This window comes from Lethenteron reissneri, chromosome 3 (assembly GCF_015708825.2).
Source record: "Lethenteron reissneri isolate LAM-NWPU_2019-01 chromosome 3, ASM1570882v1, whole genome shotgun sequence".
Lineage (NCBI taxonomy): Eukaryota > Metazoa > Chordata > Hyperoartia > Petromyzontiformes > Petromyzontidae > Lethenteron > Lethenteron reissneri.
In genome coordinates this window covers 4,906,726-4,932,414 of record NC_083781.1, presented here as the reverse complement: position 1 = coordinate 4,932,414, position 25,689 = coordinate 4,906,726, and the positions used below count along the sequence as shown (strand labels likewise).

The 25,689-nt window shown below is 45.0% G+C and overlaps 1 protein-coding gene across 1 annotated transcript in view; it reads left to right on the top strand.

Annotated features, from left to right (window-relative positions):
* Positions 1–10,792: 10,792 nt before the first annotated feature.
* Positions 10,793–25,689, top strand: part of PIK3R6 (phosphoinositide-3-kinase regulatory subunit 6) — a 74,815-nt gene continuing 59,918 nt past the window's right edge. The window contains exons 1-3 of the mRNA XM_061556095.1: positions 10,793–11,117; positions 21,837–21,934; positions 23,408–23,479. Of these exons, the coding sequence (XP_061412079.1) occupies positions 11,021–11,117; positions 21,837–21,934; positions 23,408–23,479 (267 nt within the window). The 5' untranslated portion in view covers positions 10,793–11,020. The remainder of the gene's footprint in view (positions 11,118–21,836; positions 21,935–23,407; positions 23,480–25,689) is intronic.

The following is a 25,689-nucleotide window of genomic DNA, read 5'->3' as shown; positions in this document are numbered from 1 at the left end:
GTAAAAAAAATTCGGTAATATGTATAATTTTGTAGTAGTTTGTTGGTATTTTAGAGATAAGTGATCGCGTTTTGTCACCGGGGGACTGAGGGGGGGGCTGTGGTCCACCGAAATGTTTGCGTCGGCTGAGTGGTCCGGCCGGGCCACAACAAGTTTGAGAGACGCCGCACTTGGAGGGACTTTGTTCTCGAGAGCCCCCCCCCCCCCCTCTCTAGAGGGCACGTGGCCTTGTCTCTCCACGCTGGCCAAGACGTCTTGGGAGAGGTTACCCACACTATAGAGCAGGGGTGGGGAACCTTTTTTCTGCCAAGGGCCATTTGATATTTATAACATCATTCGAGGGCCATACAAAATCATTAACTTAAAAATTAGCCCGTTATAGTTGGTCAAACATTTAATTAACTCACCCATAATGTGATGGCTTGAACTACTTCTCTTAATTGGCGAGGCGTGTGATGTTAGCTGCTATTGATGATGTTGCTACTCGCAACTGCTTTTCCAGGTTTGTTCCTAGATTTATTGAATTTTGAGTCCCGCCTGCGGTTGCCTTGGCAGGGCCACACCAAATGATTTCGCGGGCCTTATACGGCCCGTGGGCCGGACGTTCCCCACCCCTGATCTAGAGAGTACCCACACTTCACCCCCACCGCACATGACCGACTGCGGCAGACCCATTTATGCTGCCGGGTTGGACAGAGGTGTACGGTGGCGGAGATCGAACCGGTCGGTGTCCTTTGCGTTACGAATCCACAACGACAGCGTCAACATTACGGTCCCGTGATAGCAAACGACCGCGTGACGCAGAACAAAGTGTTCCTTTCAGCCGCGCGTCAAGTTGTGTAACTAGTTTTGAAATGTAATTTTTAATTTTCTTTAAAGTAAAAACAAACAAGAAACAGCTCCTCCCCCCGTGGCCCCTTTAAATGCGTCGCTCCCGACCCCGAGGTAAGGGGCTGGCAGCGAGCTCGGGATGCCCGCCCTCGATTGTGCGTTGCGCCGAGTGTTTTTTTTTCACACCGTTGCCTTTTTATAAAATCTACTTTGTACTCTGGGTTATTGAATGGCAATAAAACATTAATCATATCAATATAAACAAACTCCCTTCGTGTTTAATGTACAGTATGGTCTTGTGACCCCCCTGCCCCCATTGAATTCTATAAAACTTAATATTTTTTAAGTAAGATGTTCTTTTACATATATAGAAATTAATAAGCAAAAGTAAATCAAATGTAGGAGGTCTATTAATTGGGGGTCACAAGACATCTGGAGCACCGTGTAAATTATACTGGAGTATGTTTGTTCCTTGTATCGTATGGCACCGTGTCGATGTGTCGCGTTTTTAGTTATAGATTGTGCATGGTGATTATGCACATGGCAGCGGGTCGGCAGGTTGCAAGCGACGTGGTAAAGTGTGGAAAAATTCCGCCTCTTCCAACACGTCTGAGCAAGTGCGGAAGAGTAGGCCAAAAAGACCCATCTAAAGAGGTTCTGGAGAGCTCCCTCTAACTTTATTTTATCAGGTGAGGCCCACTGAACTGTGTAGCTCTTTTTCAGAAACGACCTGGCCACAACAGATGACACAGCTCAACGAAGTAGCCGGTCATGTGGACATTTACAGCAGCCAAATACTCCACACCGCCTCATGTTCGTCCTAAATGTGGAGGGGAAAACCGGAGGACCCGGAGAAAATTTCACGCGACCACGGGGAGAGAAAGACACCTCAGATGCAGCACTTGTCGTAAAAAATATATTTTTTTACAAATATTACATAGAAAACATAGGGGGAACATAGACATGGAGTAGGGAGAGAGGTGGTAGAGAGAGGGGGGGGTAGAGAGAGGGGGGGTAGAGAGAGAGGGGGGTAGAGAGAGGGGGTAGAGAGAGAGGGAAAGGGTAAGGAGAGCAGAGCGTGAAATATTTTGTGAAATCTTTCATTTTAAAGGGGGGGGGGGGGGTTACATAAAGCAAAGCTTAAAAAACACAAAAACTAAATGATGAACGAAGCAAAGTGCCGACTACACCGAGCATATTCTTGTTTCCTCTGATCGTAAAAAAAACGAGAGAGACACCGCAAACTCCAAATACACAGCAGCAGGGCGTCAGGGTCGGGATCGAACCCACGTCCTCCTGTAAACCACGCGAGGTAGTTACATTGGAGGCCCTTCCACCAGCAGTGAAAAAATAAATGTCAGGGCTGCACCTTAAACCTTGACCACCACACGCATATCATTTAAATGCCCATTACATCTCCACATTTAAATACGCAGCGTGCATACAACTCGCCTCCTTGTTATTTACGATCGTGCGCGCGGTGTCCTGCATTGGCGATTTCGAACGTCGCCCTCGTAGAGAGAGAGGTCGACAATAGCGGGGTAATAGCAGCCACGCGGCGAGTCGGCGCCAGCATTCGCCCAGAGCTCTACAGTCCTCCGTATATATAACACGAGCTTTACTATCCGGCTTCGACCCATGGACTTGGATTCACCACGCCCGGCCGCCTTTGTCTCCCCAGTGGCGATGTTCACACACCACACCGGTTACTCGTTTGAGGCTGAGTCGACATAGGGGAGGCCCAGAGGAGTGGTTCAAATAATCGTCACCGGTGGTGGCCGTGAGCGGAAATCGAAATCGGGTCGCCGGGTTCGTAGCGCAGCGGGCTAACCACTACACCCACCGCTCCCCCCCCCACACACACAGACACACAGACAGCACGCTAAGCACTACACGACCGCTCACCCCACACACAAACGCGCGCGCGTCCATAGGTACACATACACGCGCTTGCTGCAGACACACACGACTTTCAGGGTGCGTACGGCAGTAAACGAATAAAATAATAAACCAATGCTGCGCGAAGAACGCCTTAGACCTGCAACACATTTGTATTTCACTTTACCCGCGATCAGCAGGCACACTCCGTTACGCTTCCGCACAGGGCTCACATGACAGATGTGACGTCACAGCTCACTTGCCGTGCAAAAAATATGCATTATTGCGCCCACCCCCCTCCAAAAATACCAAAGTCTATTTTTATAATGTTTGTATGATGAACAATCTGGAAAGTACCCACATGGCAAATTTAAAGTTTGTTGCATGTCGGGAAGTATACTAAACATTTTGAACAGACACACATAATCACAAATTTACTTTTTTATACATTGATGTTATTAGCAAATCTGAAGCAACCTAGCCATCACAAATGATAGCCCAACGAATTGGCTATCGTGTGGAAATGTATCGCAGCCAAATACTCTTAAACACATGATTCTAAATGTGGAAGAAATAATCAGAGGACCCGGAGAAAAATCCACGCGACCACGGGGAGAACATGCAGGCGAGGTAGTTAACATCTTGCCACCATGGGATACTGAGCTATATAGTAATCAACGAGTGTTTCTATGTGGGAGGAAACCTGAACACCCCAAGAAAACCCACGCGCGCGAGGGGGAAACACCGATCCCACGCAGTCGGAATAAGTGGAGTCCACATTTTTGCCTTCTGTTGGCGAGCCAGGGTATGGCTTCTCACGGTACGCCCACGGCGAGGGAGATTCGCAGCATTTGTGCGGTGGTCCACCTCGTTTTCCTCCAGCGCTGGATTATATTACAGGGGGCATGCACAAAAAGGATAACTACGGTGATGTAATTGCCTCTCGCCTGGTTAATAATGAAGCGCTATTCAACCGAATGACCACTTTGGTAGCAATAAACACGCGTACTGCGGCATATAAATCCACATACTTTACCTTGGTGACCAGGGTTGCCAAAGCAAACGGTATCGTCAAAGTAGGTGTAAGAGTACAGTAATTGTTAGACCCTACTCCAAATCAATTAAACAGAAGGTGATGTTGAAATTTATACTTTTTTATCTACAAAGTTAGTTTAACACGTAGGCTTTCGCGTAAATATATAAATGTGTCGTTAAAACCCGCCACCACCTGACACAGCCAACTAGTAAGGGTTGTCACGTAAACAGAACGTGGCCAATTCGTCACTAGTACATTAAACAGGTGTGTTGGAAAACTAAGCCACAACATTTACAATTTGAGTACAACGTTTCGCCAGTAATTACAACTAGCTTCATCAGGTGACAGCCAGTTGATGAGCTATAGTTAAAGTCAGAATTAAAACGCACCTGCTTGAGTCCTCTGCCCAACGGCGGGCGGGTGTCTTTGGCTCAGACTCCTTCATTTCACTGTGGCCACCTCCCCCGCGTCCCATCCCACTATTTTTCTGTTTCTCCCTCTTGGCCTCATCCCCAAAATCCCAAACCCGTCCCAGAACTTCCTCAATGGAGCTTTCTTTCACCATCTGAGAACGTTTCCCCGTCCACATAGTTTTGCCTCGTTTATCATTTTTTTTAATAAATTAGGCTTCTATTCTCTCTCACATCGAGAACGTTACCCATCGTACAACTCTTTCTCTCCATCCAACTGATATCTCCATCCGACGCCAAAAAGCCACATCTCAACACTTTCTGGGTCTTTGTATTATGTATTGCTTTCTCAAAGCTGAAACGTCAGTCGCTGCATACAACTCTACCCTCCACGCTTGGGTCGCCTGTCAAGAGTGTTACATTCAATCTCTTAAGTTCCGCCACCCCCACTCCCTCCCCTTACTCACCATGAATCATATCACCCTTTCCGGCTGGTGATTCATAACGCCACCCCCTATGCGTACCCTCCTGTGGACAGATGGTGAGCGGATCGGAAGGAAGAAAGTCCTCATCGGCAACCCAATTACACTAACCCTTATATTCTGGCTTCTTTCGGTAAAGTCACGTAAATAGAAAACAAAAATCTAAATTCTATCTACGTGACTTTATCGAAAGAACCAAGAATATGAATTCCTGCAGTCACGAAAGTTTTAAGTCTAAACATTAACCCTTAATTCCTGGCTTCTTCTCGCTTCCCCGTAAACTCTGGGCCACGGTGAGTCATCGTGTTCGGTAATCGCACGGCCAAATCGCTCATCTTCTTGTATCAAATGGCCGAAACAAGACAGTTGTAATGTATGTACGTTAAACTTATTTCGCACCGTACGTAGCCAACCGTGCTAATCGGAGATGCGAGGGAAGGACAACAAACGAAACACACAAAAAAGCAGCTCTCAGGAAATAAGTTTGTGAATTTAGATTCAACGGTGCACAGCTCCAGAAGGGCATTTGAAAGCGCGCGATGCCAGCCGACCATCTTTACTCGATGGGTTCCACCTGGGGCTGCGGCGGGCCAGAACAATCAAGCACAAAAATAACACAACCCAGCAGCTGACAGCCCGAATGGCGAGAGAACCCAGACATTTGATTCATCACTTTTTTGTTGTTGCTGTCCCCCGAAACGTTTTGTCATGTCTCTGGCAACATGTCACAGGAACGAAGAGAAGAAGTGATCCGCCAATCAATGATTTGGTACGACAGCACCACCGTTATAGAAGACATGTCCAGTGCAACATTGAATACAAACCACACTCTTAGGGCTCTTGGGGTTCGTTGGATGCTCCAGGCGTCCAAAGGCTCCGTGTAGTCATACAGCTCGGTGGGAGGGCGTGCGGTTTGTGTTTCGGGGTGTTAAACTGTGGGGAGTGGTAGTGTAGCGGTGAGCGCTACGCTGCACTACAAACCTGGCCACGCGGGTTCGATTCCCGCACACGGCCAACATCAGTGACGATTATCTGAACTGGTCCTGGGTCTCCCCTAGGTCAACTCAGCCTCAAATGAGTACCTGGTGCAGTGTGTAAACATCGCCACTGGGGAGACAAAGGCGGCCGGGCGTGGTGTTGGCCACCCACCCCATGTGCCGTGCCGGCCTTTATAGGTGCTCGCTAACAGCACTTGCCCCGACAGTCTGTTAAGGCTATACAGGGGATCTTTGTCTTTTGTTTTACCTGTGCAGCGGCGAGGAGTGGTGGCACAGTGGTCAGCACGCTCCTCTACCAACACGGCGACCCGAGTTTCGAATCCAGCTCACGACCAGTAACACTGACAGCGAATATTTAAAGCGGCCGAGCCCCCGTATCATTGCGCTACCTTATTACAGACCAATTCAGAAATTAATGGTCACCCCGTGCCCCTTATACATATCAACGTTCATTCTACAAAGTCCCATCACAAGGAAGAAACCCACACAAATAGACAAAACTAAAATGTTGCCCGTATTGATACAGCCGTACACCGTACGGACCTGAAAACGAATTTTCCCCTTACAGGACTACGGGTGAACCGTGTGGATTGACAGGTATGGTTCCCCTAGGTTGACTCAGCCTTGAGTGAGTATCTGGTGCGGTGTGTACACATCAGCACTGGGTAGGTGAAGGCAGCGCGGGCAGATGTGGCGTGTGCCGTGCCGTCCTTAATTTATATCAGGGTATTCGCTAACAGCAGTCTAATTGTCTTACAAACACGAAACATTGAAACTGACAGCAAATAATGCTTAAAAGTTTAGTTCTTGAAAATGTCCGAATATATTTCAGTCAAAATCGTAACTTTTACTGCTTAGCTTAATATCTTTGTTGCCTTTTTATTTTTACACGCTTTTATTTAACTCACTCTGTCTGTTGTTGTTGTCGTTGTATCCTCAAATCTTGCAAGTAATTTTTTCCCACTTCCCAATGTGGTATCGACTGCAAACTTGGTATACTTCTGTCATATTGATGACAATATTCTATCATTAAAATAAAAAATATATTTTTAAACATTTTATTTTATATGTTATGTTTCGGCTTGGGTCTAATTGTCTACGCTCAACTGACGTCGGCTGTAATTGGCCACGTTCCCTTACGTGATAGCAAGCCTCGGGGCCACTTCCTGGAGTCGTGGACTTCTACCATTTAATTAAAGCGTGTTTTTTATATTATTATTTATTAAGCTTGGATTATGGGAAGCTGAGAACAAGTTTGCACAATTATTTAGTTTTTCCTGTGAACAGAACACGGAAAGGGAAAAAAACAATCTCAAAGTAGAAAAAGTGATTTGAGATTTGTTCCCTGTGTTGACTGCATTAGCACAGAATACTGAGACTTGGGTCATGTATTGAGCAAATGCCATGTGAACGTGGAATGTTGCATGTAGCGGCGCGTGGTCACTGGAGTTGAAGAGTTAGATTGCTCGTGTGCATGTGTCACCTGAGCACATCTCCGCTTTCGTTGAAACTGCCCCTGTGTGAGTATTGTATTCTGACAATCTTTGGGAGGCCGCTGCATGCCACCTGTGCAATGGCTGTGGGATCTGGAGGAGGGTAAAACGCGTCGGAAATTAGGTGTGGTGGTGGTGGCGGTGGCATCAATGGCTTTGGCCGCGATGACGATGATGACGTCCTGACGTGTGTGTATTATGGTGTGCGGTGGCGCAGCGGTTAGCGTGCTGCGCTACGAACCGGATGACCAGAGGTCAATTCCCACCACCCAGTGACGATTATCTGAACTGGTCCAAGGCCTCCTTTCCTCGGTCGACTCAAATGAGTACCTGGTGCGGTGTTTAAACATCCCCACTGGGGAGATAAAGGCGGCCGGGCGTGGTGCTGGCCACCCACCCCCTCATGTGCCATGCCAGCCTTCATAGGTGCTCCCTAACAGCACTTGCCCCAACAGTCTGTTAAGGTTGTTAAGGCTAAATCATGGCTTTAATCGTTTCAGGGTTTTTATGCTTCATTTCATCGAGATAAGTCGTTATTTTTGTTTCTCAAAATCGCTGTTAACGGTTTCAATGGTGATCCCACTGGTTAAAGGTTTTCTTCGCGAACCAGTAGCTGTCAATATTTCTTGCCTTACCCATTACTACTAATCATTGTATGGAGGCTATCCACTCTCAACTGGCATGCCTTGTTACACCGCTGCAAGTGCATATCGTGTCAACCCACACGGTTTACCCCGTATTCTTGTACAAGGAGACTGAGTTTTCAGGTCCATACTGCGTACAGCCGTTTCAATTCGGACAACAACATGTTTTTTGTCTATTTGTGTGTGGTTCTCCCCTGTGATGGCGCTTGGTAGGATGAACGTTGAGATTTATAAGGGCACGGGGTGACCAATCAGATCTGAATTGGTCCGTTATAAGATAGGAACTGATAAGGGGGTTGACAGGTATGCGAGCGCAACGCTGTTTTTTTGCATATTTCCTTCACGGTGGGTATGTGCGAATGGCAGAAGTTTGAAAGTCCACAAATCCAATGGTCGACGAATCCCTGTAATTCACAGATCTGTTGACGTTTCGCGACTGCTCCCGGAAGTCGTGGCGCACCGTGGCGGATTGAAAATGTTTTAACGGACCACGAATCATGATGAGCAGAATTTGGACAGGACTAATGCGAAGCTTCAGATTAACGTGAAGGTAAGGTTTGCATTTATTTGATATTTTGTGTTTTAAGTGACACAGGCAGGCTGTGCAGGTGTGATTTGTTTAGTCCACGGGTCGGCAATCAAAATAACAAGAGGCATTTTTTTAGAATTCTGTCCAAAAATGCATGTGAATGCAAGACGGTGGTCCGTAATAAATAACGTCACTAAGCAGTTCTTAAAGGTTTCCGACTCCTGGTTTAGTCGAACAAATTTGTTTGCTGTTTATAGACTTTAAAAGAATCAAGTCTAAAAATGCAATAAAGCCTCTAGACCCCAAATTAGTACATTTACATCATTTGGATCTTTAATTTATCGTGGGTTAATTTAGCCGCTATTTCCATTTAGCGTTTCCCCTGTAATTATCTGAGAACTTCTAGATTTGAAGTGTTCGTGCCTGCAAGGATCCATACTCTTTGGTTTGTTCGGTAAAGTCACGTAGATGAAAAATAAAAATAATAATAATAAAATGGAAATAACTAAATTAAATCACGTTTCGGAGGCAACACAAGCTTCCGTCATCAGGTGGAACAGCCACAGCAAAATTACTGTAGTGAGTAGATGGAGCTATTTGTGACAAGCGATTATATAGGGTAAGAGAGGGGGGAGGAGCCAGGGAGGAGGGATGCAAGGGGAGGGGCGTGCGGAGTCGGGGGGGGTTAAGCTGAGTAAGCTGATTAATAACGTCCTTTTAGGACGCAAGGGGGCCGGTGTGTAGACTTGGGGGCGGAAATTAAGCCGATTAATAGATAAGCTGAGTTAAGCTTATTAGTAACATGTTATCTGAGAACTGTTTGTAGATCAATAGAATCCGCCCGACCAATCCCTCCTACAACCTGAGGTGTAACCCCGTCGGAATGGTAACATTTTCACACATTGTCATGGTCCAACCTCAATGTGTTGCCCCCATATCAACGTAGACTCTTAGAATTCCGTTCTGCTATGAATGCCACTTGTGCATATCCCTCATTAATAATCACTTTTCGAAACAAATTCTCCAGCCAAAATATGCACCCGAGTAATGTTTCGCCGATGCGGTTCAAAGTACGAGAGAGAAAACAAGTTTAATCGGACATATTTTTCTAAGTTCAGTTACTACTTGCCCCTGTTAATTGTTGTGCATGGCAGGAGAGAGACGTATAACCATAACGGACAGTTAAGAATAGCCTACTGTGTGACTGCAGTCGCCAACCCGCAATTTGACTGTGGCTTTGTAGTTTTTAAAGTGGATTTGTTTTTCGACTGTGTCACAAAAGGTTTAGCGGAGCGGCATGTTTGTTGCCAAATTACTTTTCAGTTCACCAGAGAAATTGACACACGCGCCTATGCGCGTGTGTGCACGTGCGTGTGTGCGTCAGATGCGTTGGAGCCTGATTCGTCGGCGGCTCCGTCCATGGGCGGGGACTTTGGTGAATGAAACTATGAAGTTAAACGATTTGTGTTTTACCAGGTAAGGCCCACTGAGCTATGTAGCTCTTTTTCAGAAGCGACCTGGCCGCAAATAATAGCTCAACGGAATGGCCTATCGTGCGGAAATGTATCGCAGCCAAATACTCTCAACGCACGTTTCTAAATGTGGAGGGGAAAATCGGAGGACCCGGAGAAAAATACCCACGTGATCACAAGAATATGCAAACTTCAAATATACAGCAGAAGGCATCAGGGTGGGGATCGAACCCACGACTTCCTGTATACCAGGCGATGTAGTTAACATCTCCTAGCCACCGTGATGATGATAATGAGAAAGATAGAGACATGCAAACTCCAAATATATAGCAGGCGTCAGAGTCGGGATTGAATCCACGACCTCCTGTATACCAGGCGAGGTAGTTAACATCTCCTAGCCACCGTGGCACTCCCTATGCAAAGACGACTTTAAGCCTTGACGGAATTCCCCCCCCCCCCCATGCCTCGCCCAGAATCGAGATTGGCTTCCATTTGCAGAACATGCTGGCAATCACACCCGGGTGTATGTTTGAGCATTGAGTAAACTTTGAACGTTTTGACTTTCGGCTGTGTATTTAGCACAGGTATCCTTGCATTCGAATGGGCATCTTTCTTCCTGGTTTCAATGAAATAAATGTGTGGTTTGATGAATTACCGCATATAAACCGTTAATGTAGTACACAATTAAAAAAACTGAACCATTCCATTTAAAAATTATAATCACAAACGTCTTGACTCTCCGATGTGTTTTGTGTCGTACCATGTGTCGTTCAGCATGATGCCCGACGTTTCGTTCGTACATATGGCGAATGTCTTTCGCGCAGTACGTAGCCAACCGTGATAATCGGAGGTGCGCGCGGGGGGGGGGTGAAAAGGACAACAAACTAAACACAAAAAGCAGTTCCACGTCGGAGAGATCAACACACAGCACGACATCGAAAAAAACCCAAACGCAGTCGTATAAATGTCCAGAGTTGTGAAACGTCATTTCACGTTTTGTAAAGACGTTTGTTTTTTTGGTGACCGATGTGAATGCCCGCAGTGTACCTTTGCCTGTCAGAGAGGGACGTTGAAAGGCAACAATAGACGAGCTCAAAGTCCGTCGTTTTTATTGTGTGCGCACGAGGTGCCCTGGCTGATGGGATCAAGTTCTCCGGCTTTAAGTACGCATGTGAGAAAGTTTAGCCCTCGCGTGCCATCGTTCGTGACACGGTCACTTGCAATCTTTTAACAGTACAAGCGATGGGATGGCGGCCCAGCCAACAGTGGAAAAAGTGCAGGATATGCTTCAGAGATCCCTGCTACAATTTATTGAAGAGATCGAAACTTTGTCTTCTGTTGAAGGTACGTGTATACTTACCGTGCGAACGCAGTTGTATCTGGCGCAAATGTGTCTGCCAATGATTCTGGGATTTCCGTGTCGTGTCCGTCAACAGCCTTGCAAAGCAAAAGATCTTGTTAACACCGTGCGTTATACTTCTTTGCGACGGTACGGTAACCTTCAGAGGTGAAGGCTGATTTCACTATATTCGGGAATCACGAAACACTGCGTGGTGCGTGACCGTCACCCTCCAGCAGTGGTCCAATGTTATCCACGAGCCCACCGTTATTTGCATGGCTACTTTTTGCAACCTCCTATGACAATGCCTCTGGAATCCAATGATCCCTGCCGGCCAATTATGAAATTAGTACAGAATACATTTGGCCAATGCCACTGCTACCTATACTTTTTTTCTAATGTACTTCACATGCTGTCTGATGTACCTTCGGTTGTACCGCGTGTCATTCCGCGTGTCATTCACATGGTGTCCGATGTGCCTTCGGGTCGTGCCGCGTGTCAGCGCAAAGGGAGCTTCATCGGGGACTGAATGGAAACTCAGTTTGTCAAGAAGTTCCCGGCATGGCACGTCCGAAAGCTATTTGACCAATGGGTTGATATAAATGAGACTGATATCTGTCACGCTCCAATGAGTATGTTTGCAAAGAGGAGCAGTGTACTTACTGCACAGTGGATTTTACCCGGCTCTCTGTCGACGTGGAGCCGTCACCTCCAACTTGCTAAAAACTCGAACCTAAATGTGACTGTTGGTCTGTCACTTCTCTGTCTATATGAGCCAGTTAACGTTGTCAAAAATGTGGAAATTCCATTGCCTAAAGTTAAATAGTAATATTACCGTAATTTAAACCCTCCAGCATTCCACTCTTCAATTAAGGCTTCCCCACGTCACATCAGTCGGTGAAACGGGGGTTGTTTTGAGCATACTTCACCACGCTGGTAAGGACAGGTTGGTGAAGGGGGAGGAGGCCCATGATCGGTTCAGATATCGCACGCAGCTTTTTCTAGCTTCGACTTGGGACTCAAACACAAATAGTGACCCACTGCGCCACAACTTCGCCTTAGGTTAGCAACCATAAAAGATAAAGCAACATTTTTTTAATTTTAAGACAGGGTAGAACAATCTTAACTGACCGGTGAGTAGCAGTGCTTTGGCTGGATTAAGATAAATAATTACCTAATCACGCTAATGGATTTCTTTGAGGATAGGTGGCTATGCCTCTGGGTTAAAGGGGACAACATGGTCACACCAGCTCGTTTTAAAACATAATTTGATCTTCTGATGATATCACCAACAGGATGTGCCTTGCATAGATTTTCAAACGATTGCTGCGGTAGCTCAATTGGATACAAATGCGGGAGATGTACTGGACGATACGCGAGAAACCACACGTCCCTTGCCCAGAGAGCAGGTTCTTGTTGAGAGTTTAACTTTAATTTCTTTCCCACCGCACGTAGCCAACCGTGCTCATTGGAGGTGCGGGCGGAAGGACAAAAAAACTAAACACAAAATAGCATCTGTTAAAGAAATGAGTTTTCAATCGAGATTTAAAATTGCACAGTTCCAGCGCCTGTCTCGGTAAAGGTCCCCTCCTCCATGCTGTACACGCGTCCCACCCAGTGCAATGTTTTTTTTCCAATCTTATCCACAATGCTCACCCTGCCCATGTTCTCTTCAGAATTTGCAGAAGAGCAACGCCATTCCCACCATCCCTCCCCTCGCCCCGTAGACTCATTGCAATGACGTTCTGAGTCACATGGCCTCGCTAGAGCACTGTCAATAAATAAGCAAATTACAAAAATGTATCAATAATTGACAGACAGTAAAAATGTGTTTGGAATGCTCATAAAAAAGGAGACCTCTGTATAGGTAGATTAAGTGGATACAAAAATGTCGCCGGTTGAGTTAATTGAGTGAGCATATGTGGGGAGGTGATACAATACAACATATTGAGAGCATGGATTATCTTTTAATAAATAAATACGTGGGTTATCACGTTTTTTACAGAACACCCACATAAATGAGATTCACGGTACTCTGTATTAAAGCGCACATACAGTTAAAATAACCATACGATTCAATCCACGGTTTTCTGCTCGTACTTTGTCAAAGGCTTTAGAAATCCAACTCCGGTTGGTAATTACAGTGGGGCATGTACTAACGCGGTATTTTTTTGTTGCTAAAGCAAGTGTGCAAAGATGACACACCGTGCAGCTTTGTGCTTTACTCGACTTCAGAAACGTGTGCAAAAGGAACTCTGTGTGTTGTCTGCGTATTCATCGCTCCATGTCCTGAATGCCGTAGCTGTGGTGCCCCCCTGCCTGTCGAGGCCCTGGATTCTATGGCCCACATGTCCAGACCATCAGGGGTTTGGTGCCTCTCCTCGAAGTGCTACATTTGTACAGATCGATGATAGTGTTTTAGCCGAGCGTATGCTTAGTGACATACTGAAAGAAGACTGCACTTTATACAAAGTTTATACAAAGTGCCAGTCTTATTATTTCGTACGGCTGATGTAGATACAGAGCAACGACTACAATTTCGCATTCAGGTGGTCAAGCCAAATAAGCGCGGTGAGGAGCAGCGGAGTGTGATCATCGCTGTGATGTCTCCTTCGTATTTGTGGATTGGGGCATTGGATCTTAATATGATGTACGGTCTGTTCTGGATGACCACAGTCGTTCATTAGAGAGTTTTTAATTTTCCATTTGTGCATCAGGTATCCGTGCTGCACACTCGAAATGAAGGACGTGGGCAGGTGCTCCAAATCGAGGACAAACACATTTATTGTGGTCAATCTGTAAAATGCAACAGCACGTGTGTCACACACAGCAATATCCAACCGAGTCGCCATTAACCACGTGACTGGTGTACCAGTCCGGTTAATCAATAACAGTTTCTCTTAAACCCAATTCTACTACTGATAATCCATCTTTGTCTTTGACAATAACCCTTGCACTTCACTATTCCCAAGCTGTATGTCTATCTATACCATCCACTTACACCCATTACCTGTATTGTATGTACACAGTATACGTACTGTACTTGTCACCATTGTACAACTTACTACTGTACATGTGTTCTATTCTCAATAGCATTGCAAGCAGTCATACTCTGGGTGCATGGGCATGGTTATAAAATAAAGAGTATTAGGTTAGAGAATTACAAGTATTAACTACAGTACGTCATCCTTGACAGTGCATAGTGCTAAAACCCCTCCTATTGAATATATCACAAACTAAAATTTCTAAGCCAAGCTTGAAGTCGAGAACAAGTCTAGAATAAGTCTAGAACATTTTTATAACGATCTAAAACAACCATTGGGTCCTTCACCTGTAAAATGCAACAGCGTGTGTGTCACACACAGCAATCCCCAACCGAGTCGCCATTAACCACGTGACTGGTGTCCAAGTCCGGTTAATTAATAACTCTGCCAGCCACCCACAGGCCCAACTCAGTGATCGCATGCTGGTGTATACACGTGCATTGATATACTGCACAGCACAGCAGTATATCAATGCACGTGTGTTTGTGAGTTATTTTGAACACCAGTGACAGTATATTACGGTGTAGTGTTACAGTGCCAGTGAATCCCAGTTGACTATCCCAGTGGAAGTGACTGGCGGTGTCTGACAACAGATCTCAGTACAGTCTTACAGTGTCAGAGAGCGGAATTCACAGGAGAATAGATCTCAGCACAGTGTGACAGGGTCAGTGGCTGGAAATATCTGAGAGTAGATCTCAGTACACTGTTACAGCGCCAAGAACAGGAGACACCTGGGAGCCTATCCCCAGTTGCAACCCAATCCCTGCAACATTGCCACCTCTGCATCCCAACTCAGTCCGTGCCCAAGACCTTAAAGCCCAGAAATTTATGCAACCCTATTCAGTCCGTGCCCAAGACATTCAAGCCCAGAGATCTGTGCAACCCTAATCAGTCCGTGTCCAAGTCTTTCGAGCCCCCTACCAGCTCGCATACCCTGCACCTTGTCCGGCTTGTGCCAAGACCTGCGGGTCCATCGCTCGCAGGGCACAGTTCAACCGATGTCTGCAACCTACATGCTTGCGACTCCTGCTTGGCCTCCAATTGTGTCTTTGCGAGTCTGTGAGACCTGTGACCTTTGCAACCTCGATGGCCCCATTTTGGGCCCAGTGTCTGAGACCTGTGAGCTTTGGCTCTGAAACCCCCACTTCCATGCCTTACCGCTGGAGACTGAGCTTTTATCACAAACTATTAGGACTGCATTTGTTCTCGTTATCACCAAACCAAGTACTCTCTCGCGCTATTTACACCAATCGTGTGTACGTGACTTAGCTCATTGCCATGTATATCGTTGCTAGGCAACCCCTGTAAATCCTTGCTTATCTTCCCGTCTTTTGTTATTCGCAACCCCCAGTTTTTTTTGCTTTGCATTAAACCCCCTTTTCCCCTGGAATCGTTTAATTTTGGCATGCCCCGGCGATTGAGAGGAAGGCTACTGAGCCTTTTCTTTGTATAACTTTCACATTCGGGCAGTGAACGATTCAGGAGGTGAGGTTGAGAAAAAAAATTTGAATAAGAAAAAAACTGGACACCATTTCGTGTTAGTGCGGTGACTGGTTGGTTTTGTGCTCATGGGCCTGGAATTGAGGTGGATGTACTATTTAACATGTAGGCTTTAGCGACCAATATCAAACATAATATAGGTTATTTTTCTTTAAATTGCTTTAACATTTTTTTCTCTCAGCCATTATGATAATGCTACTCATAGCCAGAGTTTGTGGGGGGGGGGGGGGCACGGGGGGGGGGCAATGCTCCCCAAACTGGACACCTTTATGGATTTATTTTAGTAGTTTATCATTAAGATTCAAAATAAATACATTAATTATATGCATCCGCGATTCCTTATGTGAGGGACAAAGGGAACCCTTACACCCCCCAAATATAAAAAAGTTCAACTCCGCCTGTGATGTTAGAGCATTGGAATTTAAGTGGATGTACTATAATGTTTTTTTATTGCTTTGACAAAAAAAACATTTAATTTCCTCTCAGCCGTTGTTAGAATGTCACTATATTGGAAGCATGGAAGGTAATCACAGAGGTGGATGATAGTCCATGTGAGGTCACACTTGTAGAGTGATAATTCTATGCAATGCATTGTTTTAAATTACAGTAATTTAAAGCTGCAGGCAGCTTCATCTGAATGCGGGAAGCATGGAACAGCATTGTCTAAGAGTGTTATCATTTTCAGCCCTTTGTTTATGCACTGTTGGATGAAGGCCCTCCATTGGGGTTATTTACTACTTTGCTATTTTTATTTTACCAGGTAAGGCCCAGTCAGCTTATATAGATCTGTTTTAGAAACGACCTGGCCACAAATGATAGCTCAACAAAGTCGCAGCTAAATACTCTAAAAGCATGTTTCTAAATGTGGAGATAAAAACCAGAGGACCCGGAGAAAAATCCACACGACCACAGGGAGAACATGCAAACTCCAAATATACAGACGTCAAGGTCGGTATCGGTATCGAACCGACGACCTCCTGCATACCAGGCGAGGTAGTTAACATATCGCCACCATGGCACCCCATTTCATCATACTTAACCACTTTGTTGTAATTACTGGCGAAACGTCGCACTCAGATTGTGAATTTTATGGATTGGGTCTCCAAGTACACCGGTGTGCTGTACTAGTGACGAATTGGCATGTTCTGTTGACGTGACAACCCTTACTAATTAGCTGTGGCGGGTTTAATGACACATTTATATATTTACGCGATCTAACCCAAAAAAACCTGTATTATGGATACTTAATCACGTTGTTCAGTGTGGGTTGGTGAAGAAGTTGTGAGGTCAGGCTATGATTAATGCCGTGCGCTGACGACAATGTTACTGCCCCCACAGTACTGTGTAGAGCCTAAATCGAGCAATGTCTGAAGGTGTTCATAGAGTCCGAAGGGTTACATCTATAAATTATTAGAATCCCCATCATGGCAGAAAAAAAAGCTGTGCAAGCCGGAACACCACAAGTTTCGGGTAACATCAAAACGTGTACAAATATCACTCAGCCTCAAGTGTTATGAATTAAATCGTGAACAATTCCTGAACAACTGCATGACACCGTACACTGCAGTCCTCTTGTCAGATGTGTGAAATATGCACATTGCTTGAAGTTGAAAAATAGTGCGTTTGAAGCAATTAATGCCGGTTTGGAGGTTATAAGGCAGCAGTCGGCAACCCAAAATAACAGCAAAAAAAATCAATACTTAAAGAACCGCAATGTATGCAAATACGAGACGATGGTCCTAATAAACGAAGTCCTGAAGCAGTCCTCGTAGAGTCGCGTGCAGCTCCAGAGCCGCAGTTTGCCAACCCCTGGTATAAGGTAAATTCATCGTCTTAAAAAAAAATGTGTTCTGATGCACGTTGATTGAAAAACAAGACTCAAAAGGCTTGGATGTGCCAGTGGACAAGAGGTGTAAGTCCATCAAGCAACTTAATCAGAATCTTTATTTATCCTGGCTCTTTTTCGCAGATGTCCAGTAGGGGCGGGTCAGAAAGTTACGACAAACAATACAAAAATACGAAAGGAGTGCAAAGTATAGGAAAGGTAAACAAATCACTCAACACAAATATACTACAAATACATTATTATTATTATTATTTTACCAAATAAAGCCCACTGAGCTATTATTTTTGCAAAAGCAACCTGACCACCAATGCTAGCTTAACGAAATTGATTATCACGTGAAAATGTATAGCAGCCACAATAATATAAACGCACGTTTATAAATGTGGAGGGAAAAACCCAGAGGACCCGGAGAAAAAATTCCACGAGACCACTGGGAGAGAGACACGCAAACTCCAAATATACAACGGGAGTCAGGGTCGGGTTCGAACCCACGACCTCCTGTATACCAAGCGAGGTAGTTGACATCTCACCAACTTTGGCGTGATGTAAGAAGAATGGCACAGACCGAACAAAGGGTTGTTGGGACAAGCTACTCGAACATCCTCCTAAGCATAAGGCCCACGAGAAGCCCGAGTTTCCATTGGTAAAAATATAAATGTAAAGGTACAGCCCTACAATGGCTTGCTCCCGTCACTGCTGGTGAAAGGCCCTCTACTAGAGGGAGTATCTACTCTTCCACACTAGCCAGATTGTTTTTTTTTTAAATCCTTTATATTAAGTTCGCTTGCTTGCTTGCGTGCTTGCTTGCTTGCTTACGACCGTGCAAACCTTTCGGTCGTTTTTTAACCCACTTCCTGTGATCCAATCGAGCTGACATTTTGCACACAGACTCGTTGTGTGAGACAATTAATGTTCGTGAAAATTTTTTTCTAAAATTTTACACTGTTTAGGGAAAACAAATTAAATATTTAATTACCAATTTCTTAATACTGGCAGACAATCATCTGACCCATAGGTGGCAGCCATCTCAAGCCAGAGGACGAGAGGACTCTAGCCGCCACGCATATAAAGGATTTATAGTGAAAAACTTTGTTTTTACGGATTATACTTATTTTAAGATGTGGGAGCATCCACGGTGTGCCCACCAAATGTAATGGCATGAGGCAAATCTCGCAGTGCTGCACCTTTTAAAATGTTCATGGAAACGCTCGATAAAAATGTGAGAATATTAAACAAAAATTCAAAAGAGGGTTGTGTACAACAAGTACAACTGCAGTGCATGTTACCCCTCGATTTACGAACGCGTTCATTTTACAAAATTTCACAAAAAAATGCAATTGACAAATTATGGGCACTTTTCGATTTACGAAATCGAATTTCCCCATGAACGCAAATTTCACCACGGCACGCGCCACATGAGATCATGAAGCCACGCGGAACTCTGCGTCGTCATCCATCCGCCACAATGTCGCGGTGTCCCTTCCAGCAGAACCGCAACGTCCTTCACATCACCTTGACAGCTATTAAATGCCAACATGCACATCCTTTGGTGAGGTCCCTGGAAAGTTGAATATATTTGATGAATTACGATTCAGTCATTCTAATGACTACGTTCTTTATTCTTTTATTTGTATTGTGCAAAGTGATATTGGTGCATATGTTTAGGTTAGGAATAGCACTGGAATGACACGACTGAAACACATCCCTCACTTTTTTGTATTCAATTAATTGGGAAAGGCAATTCCGATTGACGACATTTCATTTTATGTGTGTTCTTTGAAGAAGACATCCCTAACGGATAGGGATAGCTGTACTTAGCACAAATTAAAATGATGCTGATGATACAAAACCGAAAGAATAATGGACGAAAAGAAAACAGAAAAGAAAATTTAAAATAACACCTTTTACCTTACCACCCATTATTGTGTCCCAAGGCACACTATAATCATAAGAAATACGAACAAAAGAGAAACTCCAGAGACTCGAATGTATTGAAGAGAAATTAGGCAAGAGAGAGATGAAGTTGCCGGAGGATGCAAGAAAACAGAAAGGGACGATGTTGTTGCAACTTCAAACCGCAGCCTGTGTCTGCATTTTAGGAGCACCAACAAAAGGGATCTATTTCCATTTTACAGGCATCTAGTTCTTCTATGTTGAACTAGATACTCCTTACAACGCAATGGGTATTTTTTTTTTGTTTCTGCAGCTAACCCAGTAAGTGGCTGACCCTCTGCGCCAAGACCATGGAATGCCCTCCCCACCAGTGGTTAGACAAGGCGAGCTCACTCACCATGCTACGTCTTCTTTCGCATGCAGGCCTGCACTCCCCACGTATGACCCAGTGGACTCTGGACTCTGTAGTATTTACATTTACCAACTTCGTGCATGGGAGCACTGAGATCCCTCGATGAATTGCCCCTCGTTAATGTAATTTATGATTATTAGCATCATTCGAACAAATGTAAAGGTAAAGGGGCAGCGCCGTAATGACTCGCTCACATCACTGTCGGTGGAAGGGCCTCCGCTAGAGGGAGCTTTAGAGGCCCCTTCAAGCTCTAGACCAGGGGTCGGCAACCTGCAGCTTCGAAGCCGCGTGCGGCTCTTTAACGACTGCTTCGTGACCTCATTTATTAAGGACCCACCGACTCGTATTCACCACAGTGCATTGCGGCCCTTGAAATATATATGTTTTAAGTTATTCTACCAAACTAGACAAACATGTCTCCTCTTGTTAGTTTGGTTGCCGGCCCCTGCCTCGGACTATAATCGGCCTAATCTTCCACGCTGGCCAGAACATCGTGACGAAGGATGGGAGTACCCACACTTTACCCCACCGCGCATGACCTGCCGACGACGGACCAGCGCTCCCCACTTACACGGCTGGGTGGCACAGAGGCAGAGGGATTCAAGAAACGTGCACCGTATGATAAGCAATATTTAAAATACTTTTTTTTAAACACGCTTTGATGAAATGTACCGTACGAGTAATGGCAGAACTCCACGACTCCATGAAGTGGCCCCGAGGCTTAGCATAACGTAAGGGACCTTGGTGATTTACAGCCAACGTCAGTTGAGCGTGGACAGTTAGACCCAAGCCGAAACATAACATATAAAAATGAATTTAAAAAAATACTTTTTTATTATGATAGAATATAGTATTGTCATCAAGTTTGCAGTCGATACCACATTGGGAAGTGGGTTTAAATTGAGTTACAAGATTTGAGGATACGACGACAACAACAGACAGAATGAGTTAATAGAAAGCGTGTAAAAATGCAGACACCCCCGCTCGTGGTCCCGAGCCCACCACTCGCCGTCCTGCTATAAACCCACATTTTTTAAAGTTCTGGACTGGGGACTGCGGATTTTCTGTACCCCTGCCCCGAATCCCCTCCGCGCGGCATGGTTTGTGTGCTGCACCCGGCTCTGATTGAAATATATTACAAAAAATATATAAACACAAAAAAAAACTTGCACTGTTGTTTCAGCTGCCAGGGCGGGCGATCGAAACGGCGACCTCTTGATTGCGAATCCCGTGTGATGACCAATTAGACTGGCAGCTTCCCTAAGATAATCATATGCAGATATAGAGTTTATAAAGATATGCCTCCATTTTCCAAGAGATGATGCATTTACCCACGGTTTTGTACAGTGTCTGGAGATCTTATTTTTATCTAATTTATTTGTCGCCTTAAACAAGGCTCTAAACAGATTATTAGGAATTGTACAGCAAAACAGCGTGATGAGATGAGATGGGTTGATGAGAAGGATGAATATAACGATGCATTAGATAAATGATGATGATGATGAAAGTGGCAATGAGTGGTTGATGATGAGTGGGTGCGATGAATGGGTAGGGAAATTGCGAAGAGGGATGGAGTTAATGATGTGGGACAGGAAGGGGAGTTGGGGTATGCAAGGGAAAATAAGTGAGTTTTGAGGCAAGAACGAAAAATAGTCAGGCTGAATGTATGTTGAACTTCTTTCACACCGTACGTAGCCAACCGTGTGAACTGGAGGTGCGATTGTTTGACGTAGAGGGGAAGTTTGTTCAAGCGTAAGGCGGCTAGAAGTGACAAAGAATGGAATAGTGGTTGGGCATAAGAAGGAGGGGGGGGGGCAGAGACAAAGACGAGGGAAGCGAGACAGAATATATAAATACAAATTGTCTTGTTTGTTTAAAATGTCGCACACAGCATGTGGCAGTGGTGTCTGGATTTGTTGTTTGGTATTAATTTACAAGTTGTATGGCGTGTTTTTTTCTCCAGTCCTGTTGTTGACCGCGTAATTCTAATGTGGTGGGTTGTCTTTTTTTTTCCTCTCATACATTTCAGGAGCTCCTCTGATATGGTGGAAATTGAAAAAGCACTTGGAACACTGTCCAAAAAATTCTCTCATGCTCATCACTCTCATCTTGGAACATTTACAAAAGGTAAAAAAATATTTTTTTTCCATGATGAACACATATATCCCCCGTATAGCCTGGAACAGACTGTTGGGGCAAGTGCTGTTAACGAGTGCCTATGAAGTCCGGCACGGCACACGAGGGAGTGGGTAGCCAACGCCACGCCCGACCGCCTTTGTCTCCTGATTGGCGATGGTTACACACATTGCACTAGCTACTCATTTGAGGCTGAGTCGACCTAGTGCAGGCCCAGGACCGGTTCAGATAATCGTCACTGGTGTTGGCCATGAGCAGGAATCGAACCCGGGTTGCTGGGTTTGTAGCGCAGCGTGCTAACAGCTACACCACCGCTACCCATGCTCACCATTTCAGTGACACATGCGAAAACCCCATCACTCACTTAAATATTCGTGCAGGCCTGAAAAACAAATAGATTTAACACTCAATGCATGTTGAACTTTTTAAATGTAAAATCACTGGATCTCCAATATGACCACATACAATACATTTGTCACAGCTGCAGGAACCGTAAAGACATAACATTGCAAATTGGAGGTTCGTAGGTCACACAGCTTCCAAGTCATGGGTCATTGAAAGATTTGACATTTTTTTGGGTTGTCTGCGTGCCATGTTCGACTTTTGAAGCCATAACTCCCTAATATCTGGAGCTACCCTAGAACACGAAAACGTAATTGAAAATATCTCGTGTAGCCCTTTCCAACTCTACAAAGGGACACGATATTCCCATTAAAAGTTAATGCACTCATGTTCCGACCCACACACAGGTTTACAAAAATAAAACCTAATTAGACCAACAACCCTTGAGATGTTACACTGTTTTTCATGTAGGCAGCAATAGGGATATGCACCCGTGCCTGTGCAATATATCAAGACTTAAAACATTTACGTAGTAGTATATAGCAATTTTTTATTGCTCAACTGTCACGCCAGGAGATGACATCGAACTCGCCACTTCGAGATTGCAAGCCCAGTGTGATAACCATCGCAGCATGGCAGCATCCACTCCACGCGGTAAAAGTTATATTTGACGATACGTGTGCCTGAAGAAGATCTGGATGTGATGTTTTTACATAACATCCCTGACTGAATATATAATGACTATCTCCCTGCCGCGAGAAACTCATAACAGATCCATTTACTGCTAACACAGGTGACAGACGGTGTGCAAAGTGGGAATGTGAGCGATGTGCTTTTACACGTGCGTGTGTGTATGTGTGCGCTCGATTCTCGCTCACGGCCAACACCAGTGACGATTATCTGAACTGGGCGTCCCCTATGTCGACTCGACCTCAAATGAGTACCCAGTGCCACAGGGAGATAAAGGTGGCGGGCCTGGTGTTGGTCAGCCACCTCCTGGTGTGTCGTGCCAGCCTTAATAGGTGCTCGCTAATAGCACTTGCCCCAACAGTCTTTTAAGGCTACACGGGGGATCTTTGTCTTTGCCATTGCCGAGTGTGACCCGGCCGTCATGTATTGCAGGTGGAGCAGGATGGCCAGCGGGACAAGGTCGCCGCTCCGCTCATGCTCATGCTGATGTGCACCATCGCACAGGTCAGCCGCCTCCCAGCAACATGACAATGTCGTGGGTTAAAAAAAAAATGTATACTTCTATTTTGGGAATCAAGCCACAAAGTAACGACAACAGTTTGGGATAAAAGCATTCAATTATGGGTTTAACGTAATGAAGAGGACTGGTTTTAAGACTGCGCGGTTAGAAGGTATATGCATAATCAACGTTTTTGGGTTTAGATCGCGTTAAACCCAAAAACGTTGATCATGAATAATATTGGTCGCGAAAGCCTACGTGTTAAACTAGAAGGTATATGTTTACAAATGAAGTCTTTCCAGTTTCAACTTTATAATGAATAACTAGCTGTACTACCCGGCTTCGCCCGGGTCTTGGATACACGACGCCAGGCCGCCTTTGTCTCCCCAGTGGCGATGTTCATACGCCACACCAGTTACTCTTTTTGAGGCTGAGTGGACCTAGGGTAGGCCCACGACCGGTTCAAATAATCGTCACCGGTGGTGGCCGTGAGCGGGAATGGAACTTGGGTGGCCGGGTTCGTAGCGCGGCGCGCTAACCACGACACTGCAATGCGTTACGCTTACACATGCGCGGGTCACATGACATATTTGACGTCACAGGTCAATTGGTGTACCAAAATATATGAATTATTGAGCTCACCCCCTCCCCTAAAAAAAGTGTATTTTGAGAATGTTTGCATGGTGTACAGTCTGCAAAGTAGCCCCATGCGAAATTTGCTGTTTGTTGCATGTCGGGAAATACGGTTAACATGTTGAACAGACACACATATTGACAACTTTGGCAATTCGCAGTAAAACCCGCCGTTGCACGGGTCCTCACGTGTTGTCTGAGTTGGAGGCTTTGTATTTTGTGGTTTGCATGTGCACGCGTTGCGCTTGTGGCGGGTACATAAGTGGGGACAGAGAAAGATGTTAAAGTGTATCGAATAATTTATTAGGGAGTGTTATAAAAAGGTAAGTAAAGAGTGTGTTTAAGTGAAGTGTTTAAAGATAATTGATTACGGAAGTTTAGAAACTAATCAATGAGAACTTGTGGGTACACAATGTTTTTCGTGATACCGCCAGGTGCGTAGACAAATAAGTTTTTGGCGGATCCGACGCGAGAGCAGGCCACGTATAGTTGGCCGTGGGCAAAGCAAGGCGTTTGTAGATTGATCCCAGCAATTAGGAATGTTTGACCTTGAGATTTGTTAATGGTCATTGCATAAGCCAAACGAATGGGGAATTGCGTTCGCTTGAAGGGAAATGGGACATCTTCGGCAATAATGGGGATCCGTGGCAATAGCACTTCAACCCCTTTGTGACTGCCAGTCAACACAACTGCTTCAATTAAGTTTGGAAACAAAGACTTGACACAAAGTCTTGTACCATTGCAGAGTTTTGGAGCATTGAGATTTCGCAACAAAAGTATAGGTGCGCCAACCTTCAGCGTGAGTTTGTGTTGAGGCATGCCTGGCAATTCTTGAGAGTCAAGAAATTCAGTGGGAAAGCGTACTGCATCGTCATTTTCAAGTGTCTTGTTGAACGACTTGTACGTCACAGCAGGCTGTGGCAGCAACCCCAAAATATGAGCATTGATTGCATTGCAGCAGTGCACTGACCGAATGTAATAAGCAGGCTACAGTGTACGTAATATACTGGCAGTCCGCTCAGCCAGCTGAATGAGTATTTGCACAGTGACCTTAGAAAGAATATATTTTTTGCGCGTCGGGTTAAAAAGTAATTAGACAGTTGTTTTGTCATTGCTATGTAATGTAGAAAAGATTTGTTAAGAGTAAAAATGTATTTTCCTCCCGGGCAACGCTGTGTATAGCGACTTAATACGACAAAGTCGTCGCTTGACTTGGATCCACCACGGCGGCAAAACCGACATACATACACACACAGACATACACACATACACACACATACATACACACACATACACACAAACACATACACACAGACATACACATACACGCAAACACACACATACATGCACATAAACACATACACAATACACACACACATACATGCAGACACAGACAGACACATAACACACATACATACACACACATACATACACAGAAACACATACACACACATACATAGACACACACATACATACACACAAACACATGCACACACGTACATACACACATACATAGAGACACGCAGACATACACATAAAGACATAAAAAAAACCCACATACATACACACACACATACACACA